The sequence below is a fragment of the Nipponia nippon genome, unplaced genomic scaffold, assembly GCF_047370975.1.
Source record: "Nipponia nippon isolate SJK-2023a ecotype South Korea unplaced genomic scaffold, ASM4737097v1 scaffold_4, whole genome shotgun sequence".
NCBI lineage: Eukaryota > Metazoa > Chordata > Aves > Pelecaniformes > Threskiornithidae > Nipponia > Nipponia nippon.
This window is the reverse complement of record NW_028262358.1, coordinates 43296605-43304996: the sequence shown is the minus strand read 5'-3', so window position 1 is coordinate 43304996 and position 8392 is coordinate 43296605. Positions and strand designations below refer to the sequence as shown.

Here is an 8392-nt window from a genome sequence, read left to right as displayed (position 1 = left end):
TCACAACACTAGAGAACAAAAATGAAGCTAAATTTCCTTGGTCTACTAGTAATAAAATACTGTATCAGAACAAATGTATAATTTACAGAGGTTTTCAGACCCTAATGTCATTTGTCACAGGGAGCCAATCTAGCAGACAAACTAGGAAATGATCAGATGAATATAAGTACTGCCAACTTGTACTTGAAAAGTTTGGATTCCAGGGAACACCCAGTGAGGACTGAGCTTTCACAGGGAGCACATAAATCTGTGGCAGCACCTCCCCTGAGAGAAACAATTTCCTCCTCTCTGTCTTAATCAATGGCTAACATTAAAAACATCTTTACTGGCGAAGTCCAGACTCTCAAGTTCATAAAATTAATCAGGAAAATCTACCAGATAAAGGAGTGTGTGTAAGTCACAGAGAGCTAGGGTAAAGCACATGAAGATCACAGCCATCTGTCATTGCTGAAAGTTGCTCCTGCCATGATAGAGCATGGACACGTCTATCTGGAGAAAATACATCATGCCAAATTTTTTTTTGGCCCAGGATCAAATACATTTTATTTAATTGGTACAGAGGCCGTATCAGACTTCATACTCTGCCTTATTAGTTGGGTGTAACACAGTACAGGATCTAGTAGGCATGCCAGGATTTAGGCTGAAACAACTGTAAAGCAAAACCCATTGGTCCTGCAGGTTAAGGTCAGCTAAAAAGGTCAGTGTGGCATGTCAGCATGACAGTTGAGTTACAAGGCATATAAGCACAGAAACTGATTGCAGCGCATCAGTCTTTTACTGTTTTGAAGAAACCAGTGTCATGGTTGCACTGCCACTTGGGAGCCAAGAGCCGAGAAGGATATTCTGCCTGGAAGAGAATGAAATTAGCCGTGTGGTTTGCCATTTCCCCATATGTGTATGTTTGAAAGGACAACAGGCCGCTAAGATAAATGATCAATTACAGTGTGATCACTTAAAAATACATGAGATACATCTGCTCAAAGGTTAATAACCAATAAGACAGCCTGTAATACAGTGCAATGGAAAAAAATCTCATGCATACAAATGCATCACCAGGGACCTTTGGATTCAAGCTCTTGGATAGGTTTAGCAGCTTGTTAGCAGACTAGTGGTTTGTCGCTGTTTATTATTAAAGAGACCCCTGTGACACACTTGGTGTGCAGTTAATGTGCACAGCAAGTCATAGCTAGAGCATCTAGTCCTGGAAGAGGTGGTACAGGTGGGGATTAGAAACCGTTTTGGAAGTACTAACTTGGGAGAGCAGCTGCGCCATGAAACGCCAGCAGTGGCTCACCAGGGTATCTGGGGCCGTCTCAGGAACGAGGGAAGTCATGCTTGGCAGCATGCCCTCCCTCTGTTAGGAAGCTGGATGGACTCTACTATTACCCTCTTCTTATCTGCTTAGGTTTCTTATCTGCAGGGAATAGAGGTGGGAAGAACAAAACCTTGTGCTCTTGGGTTTTGTCCTCAAACAGAATAGGATCTGGGATCCCAGAATTTATCCCACAGTGCCTTAAGAGAGTGCTGTGGTCAGTGGGATATTCTGGTTCTAGTGGGAAAGGAGGAGTCTGAAAAGTGTCCAAAATCCACTGTAACAACTCAGCAACTTTGCATCTTAGTCTCCCTCACCCTATCCCCAGCAGCATACTGCTGAACCCACTGAAGACCACAAAAGCACAGTACAACTACCATCATGCTAATTGCTCCCCCCACCTCCCAGACTTCACACACACCTGCATTCACTCCCATAAAATCTTGCTCTTCAGTCCCCCTCTGCCACATTTCCCCTTTCTCCATAACCCTACACTCAGCTCCTGGAAAGATTTCCACTGTCATCCCCAATGCTGCTGTACAAGTTACTGGGTCAGGTCCAGAGCTGTCACTTGGCATGCCCCACCATCACCTGTGCAGCAGGCCATTTTCCTCATGTGGAAGGCCCTGCATTACGCAGCTCCTCTGTGTGCTTCCTGTGTGTTCTAGACACCCCATCGGGTAGGAAACACTGCTTGCCCAGAGCGAGCAACACCACCACAAACTGAATGGACTTGGGTGAATACTTAAGACAAAGAAGCCAAAGGCTCAAATACACCATCCTGGCTACTTGTGGGAATGGCAGTCTGTCCCCATTCATCAGCTCCAGAACCCTTCCGGAAAAATGAGAAGAGCATTAAGTTACTGCAGCTCCATCCCCTTTGCCACAAAGCAGCAGGGAAGCCCACTCACTGCATTCCACTGGCCTAAGCCTTTTGTTAGTCAAGCAAAGCTCCAGAGTCATCAATATGTACATTTGCAGGAAGCAACATACTGACCTTTCACCTATTTTACTGACATGCTGTCCTAAACTTATTTATAAGATAAAGGACAAATTTCAAGTGGAGTAGAATTTAAACAAAGGAGGTGATTCAATCATTTAATGAACAAACTCCTGCCAGATCCCCAGCTGGGGACTCAGGTTCTGGAGGTAGTATTTCGTTCTTACGGACAGGCCAAGCAGGGGCTTCTCACAACTGCATTCTCTATAGCCATACATGTTTCACATCCTGCTTTTTTTGTTTTCTTTTCAGCAAGATCTCCAAGCAATACACTATGAAATACTACACAAAAAACAGCTTGCATTTAACCATAGGTTAAACTGATGCATTGTGACACTGCCATTGAGGGGCCATTAGCCGCCAGTAATCATCTGTCATTCTTAATTATATGCCTGCAAGTTAAAAATCTAGTATGTTGTAACAACAATGTGCAACTGGAGAACTGCAGAGTAAGCAGTTTGCCAACTTGGAACAACATTGGACAGGATGCTGGGTTTCAGAAAGCCACACTGGATTTTCACTATGAGGAGAGAGTTCTTTACAGGTTAAAAAGTGAGTAAAGTTGGGATTTTCAAACACCCTTCAGATGGAAAGGTGGCTGAACCACCCCAGTAAGTCATCAGGAAGCCAGTACTACTTTCAGTAGATTTCACTTTTTTGCAGCTTATTACATCATTGATAAACACCACTCATGGTCTTACCATTAAATATTTTCGTGTGTGCTGGAAGATCTGAATGGAAGCATTTAAGAAAACATTTAACTTACCTCTGGAATAAATCTAAGAAGTATTTTGTCTTTTGTTTAACCATTGAAGCAATTGTTGTCCTTTCCTGGAAAACATGGGAATCTACTATTTTTTGCTGCAAAAAAGGTGAACTGTAACACTGAATCTTTTCTTCAACCAGAGACTGACATGATTACCAGTCCTAGCCTATTATAATAATAAAAAATTAATGTTAATAATGAAATAAAACACATCAGATTTTCCATTACCTTTTTAACCCAAAACACAATGTAAAAATATATCTGAAATTTACTTGCTCCTGAGCAAGACTACAACAGTCAGACACTAATAAGCAACAGTCGGGAAAAGGACAGGGTAGATGAATTAGACCCAGGCCAGCATGAGAAAACCCTGTGTTATAAAAAAAGTGCCATCGACTCTCTAGGGTTAGAAGAAGGAGACAGAAAATTCACACTTTTATCATTCAAAATACTCATGAACATTTAACTGAAAAAATATGACAGGCACAGGACAGATAACCTGGAATGGCTAATGCCAAATCTCATCAAAGAATGAGATTCCTCCTCAGACTGTGATTAAAATAAGGAACTCCACACCACAGATCATTTTAGAGGCCACAGATTTAGCAAGATCCAATGAGAAAGCAAACAGGTATAGGAATAAAGAACTCCAGAGTGTCAGGTCCCAGAGCACACTCCAACCGCTAGTAGCTTAGCTGGCTGTTCAAGGCCAGCCAGTTGACAAAAGGTATGAAGAAAACCTGAAGGAACTTCAGCAGAGGCTCATCCTCAAACAGCTCTGTTGGGAGGCCTCAGTGAGGGCAACCCTCTTTCCCTTCAAGGCTGCTTTAAAGCTGAGGCTCTCACCCTGGTCCTTACCTGACATGTGCCACAGCCACACACCCCATTGATCCAGGTCCTGGGCAACTTCCCAGCTTGACTGCAGGCCTGCCTTACCACTATGGACTGGGCTGGCAATCACTGATCCTGGTCACTATGTCCAGACCTCATTGTGATCCTGACTTGATTTCCCAACTTGACTTTGGACTTACCCTGTCAACTACAGATTTGCTTGGTGGTGTGGCCCCTGGGCTGAACCCCACTACCCTCTTTGGCACTGTCTGCCTCACTTGGGGTACGGTGGGACTGGTCCCTTGCTGGTGAAGCCACTGCTTCTGCTGGCCTCCTTTCCCTGAGGGAACAGCTTTGCCCTTGCTGCACGCTGACATAGAGCTACAACAGCTGAAGCTCGCAACAAGTATTTGCTGAGAACCAAAACCTGATGTTTGAGCTCATTTTTAGAGACTCGAAGCAGCCTTCAGCATTCGAAGTTGTGCAAACTGCCATGTCTACACTGCTGGCATAGATCTGCTGAAGCTTCCCCTGATCTAGTGCTAGCTACTGTCAGGTGTGATACCAGAGTTAACAGAGAGTCACTCAGTCTAAAAACTCAGTCCACAGCAGTATTGTTTCTCTCTTTATCCTACAGACTACACAGGAGCTCACGCATTAACACCAGAAGTTCTGCTGAGGTGTATTTTCCTTGACATCTTTGTCATCGCTCATTGCTTAGCACAGAATTAGCTGACTGGGGTCTAGTAAATTAGTAATTGTCACAATGCATAAACAGGAATGTTGTGTTGGTCCAAATACAAAACAGGCAATCATCAATTTTAAAGGATCAGAATAAAAAAAATCAAAGCATACAGTAAAGAACAAACTAAAGACCCCGTTCCTTCCAATTCCGTGTATAGTCCCCAGCATGGATCAACACCAATCTCTTCCTGTGAACTCCACGCACCACCCTTTAGATCCCAGTAGGTCTCCTGGCTGCTTCACTGTCCACCTTTCCAATGGCTCACCTGACAGGCACACTGTCCTACAGCTGTCCATCTACACGGTACTACAGAGCCTTTTGCCACCCTCCCTGAGGCACTGACAGGCTGTAACCATAAAAGTTGAGTTTAAATCTCAGCATCACCACCTTCAACAGGCCATGTTTCACTTAGCTTGCAACTTGCCCTGCAGCCACAGTACACCTGCAGCCATGCAGAGAGTCTGTATGCCGTGGCACCAGGCAGCAAAGAATCCTGTCACCTAGAAACTTGGCACCAGGTCATCTGCAAGCAGAGGGATAAATTCTGTCCTCCATTTAATCTAGTCCTTGCCCTATATTTTCACTAACGTAGAAGTCTGAAGTATGGTATAACTGAATTATGCTTACTTGACAAAGTTAAACAAGTGTTAACAACCAGCAAAAAGCCGATGTCAAAGCAGAGGAAGCTGTATGTTCTTTCAGCGCTCTCCCATATTTGTTTTCAATAAAAGTATCCTACTGGTTTCAAAATACAAAAGCCCCAACAGCAGTTTTCCCCCCCCAGTGTTGCATCTTAGAAGAGAAGTACCATCACTAGACATAAGAGTTAGCGAAAACCCAGAACTCAACAGGAAAAGAGATTTGAGACACCACATATCACTTCCTTCTGCAGGCATGACTTTTTTTTTATAGAAAATAAAACCCCCAAAATTTTATTGACTGTACTGTAGACACCTGTACACAGTGTAAACTTTAATATTTCACCAGATACGTGAATAATTCTGGAGAAAGAGTTATCAAGCACCTTCATTTCACCACATTTTTGATATTTACAGTAAAACATACCTGATTAAGTGTATGAATAAAATGAATTAAAATTTATAAAAAGTTATAAAAAAATCTTTAAAATGTTTATATGGTTTGTTATTTTATGATAAATATACAATTAAAGAGGAAGATGTCACACAGTTAAGACTCAGAACTGGCTCTGTTTAAAACTGTTACTGTAGAATCTGAAGACAGAGTGAGGAAATGGGGATGTTAGCTTACTGCTCTGATCATGACATTGTGAAATGTGTTCTGGCAGAAGGCTCACTAGCCCTCTTTTTTCTGCTGCTGCAGGCTGGCTTGTGGGTAAGCTTCTTTCCCAACACGGTGTGGAAGCCAAACTTCACTCCCAGATTTGTACTGCTAACTCAACTTCAGAATATGCATTTTGATTTTGCCTCCCAACTCCAAACCTACTGCTTTGATTTTCAGCACACCTTTTTGCTGTTACTGAACATTGGCACACAAATGGGTCATCACCATCTTTTTTCTTTTAAGCACCAAGACACAGGTGACCTTTCTGGCAATCAGATTTTTAACTGCCATGGTTTCTCATGGTCTAAGAAAAGGCATGGCATGGTTCACTAAAGAAGAAAGATAGCTAGGACAGGATTCAAAGACCACTTTTGGGCTTTACAGAATCAAACACAGAGATATTATTTTAAAAGCTTTCAGGAAACAAATGTGACTGTGTGTCTCTTTAAAACCAAACACCTCCAAATGAATCGACATCCGTTCTTTGATGAACTATCAGCAATTGAGATCTATATCTAAAGTTTGTTTAGTGGATTTTAGGAAACTACTCAGGAATCCACCTCAGACAGCACAAAAATAAATCTCTTAAAATCCAACAAAAACTTAAATACATCCACTAAACAGTGCTGATTATCTATAAAGAATCACGTGCTGTGGGAAAGGATCACATGAGCCAGGGTGAGAACTACCCCCACAGCACATGGATAAAGTATTTCTGTAATACAAGAGTCAAAAGTTGAGATTCAAGTTTTGGAAGTAGAAGGACTGGTAGTGGGAAGGAATGCAGTTAGGCATTAAATCTGTGGTATCACTGGGTGTTCCCGCCCACATCTATTCATCCTTGGGACCCCCTGGTTGCTTCTCAGCTAGAGATATGGCTCAGCCACATACAAGATGGGCTAAGCATGCCACTATGCAGATAACTGCTGCATGCTCCGAGGTACAACCCAGTCTCAGGATTTGAGTCATGCCATCCTCTTTACTCTGTTCGGTATTTGTTACTTCAGTTTTGCCAAGAGACACTTCCTCCTAGCCCAGCGCAGGTGCAACTAAGGCCTCCACGTTTACCTTTAAAACTAAAGAGATAATATTGCAAGGAACAAGATGCAGTTGGACCCAACCTGGACAGCTCTGTCTTGCCTAACTGCTACAAAACAGTCATTGCCTCTGTGTGTGTGTATGTGTCTGCATATGCGCATTGTGGCTTGCTGTCAGCAGCATGGAGCACTTATCTTTAGGGCCCGATTGTGTTGATAGGAGTGAATTGTTTACAGCACATTTCCAACAGGTGTGTGCTGCTCTAAAGCTTATTTTAATGCTCAGTTTCTTTCTATACAATCCACTCCAACTGTGTTGTCAGGGCAGCGGCAAGAACGGCCTCCTGGGGTAGCCAAGCAGAGGTGAGTACAACCACCATTATTCACCGTACAGTAGTTATGCCCTGGAAAAGAACAGAGATGTAAAATGTTAAAGAAAAAAAAAAAAGCAAACCCACAATAAAATCCAAAACACATACATACAAAAAAAGTGCAGATTTCATGACCACACTAGAGAAACAAGCCCTAACAAGATTGAGAGTGAAACAAAACTATGCTTTGGGGAGATGAGAGTCATCATCTCCCTTGTGCCAGCTTCTGATATTCACCTCAAAGGAAGATCAAGATATCAGGACAGAGCAGGAGAGGCAACATGAAAAAACTGGTCTGTTCCTGAAATACCCTTCATAAATTGGCCAAGTGGTCACAGACATTAGGAATAAAGAGACAGTGAGTGAGGAAATACAGATAGTGCAACATGTGGGGACAAAGTCCAAAATACTACAGGATGTCATCCCTGCATAAGACCTGCTACAAATCACGGAGGAATGATCCATGAAAACAAAAAAATCAGGTAGGTGGGGAGGAGCACGTTAATGTTGAAGGGTAAAATGAAAGACAATACAGCGCCAGAAGCAGTGGATCTGAGGGGAAAGGCACCCGTCCAAGAAAAACACTTGAAACAGACATATGATGAGAAAGAAATGATACCAAGGTTCTGAATATTATAAACATAGGCATTTACTCAGAGCACACAATGTTGTTTTGTTTTACACTGCCTGCCACAATGGAACTGTGAATTAACTAGCAATAACAACATAACTGGATTCTTAATTATGACATTTATATGCATTTTTTAAGCTCTGAACCAAGCTTTCAATTAAATTAAATTATGTTTTTTACTATATACATTGAGTAATTTGAAGAGAAATTATCTTACGGGTTTTTTAGGCCTAAAGTAAAATGACTACAACTCCTATAGTTCCAGCCACATTGTAATAATAAAAAGCGAACTCTTCTCCTAACTGTGATTTGCTAAGAACAACATAACTGAACAGTGATATTGCTTCTCAAAGAACAAAGTGTTATTTCAAGGGTATCAACTTCCTCTCTTCTAAGC

General features: G+C 42.2%; 1 protein-coding gene across 1 annotated transcript in view; it reads right to left on the bottom strand.

Annotated features, from left to right (window-relative positions):
- Positions 1-5442: 5442 nt before the first annotated feature.
- The window catches only part of NID1 (nidogen 1), a 46864-nt gene continuing 43914 nt past the window's right edge, over positions 5443-8392 (bottom strand). The window contains exon 20 of the mRNA XM_009473218.2: positions 5443-7397. Within this exon, the coding sequence (XP_009471493.2) occupies positions 7276-7397 (122 nt within the window). The 3' untranslated portion in view covers positions 5443-7275. The remainder of the gene's footprint in view (positions 7398-8392) is intronic.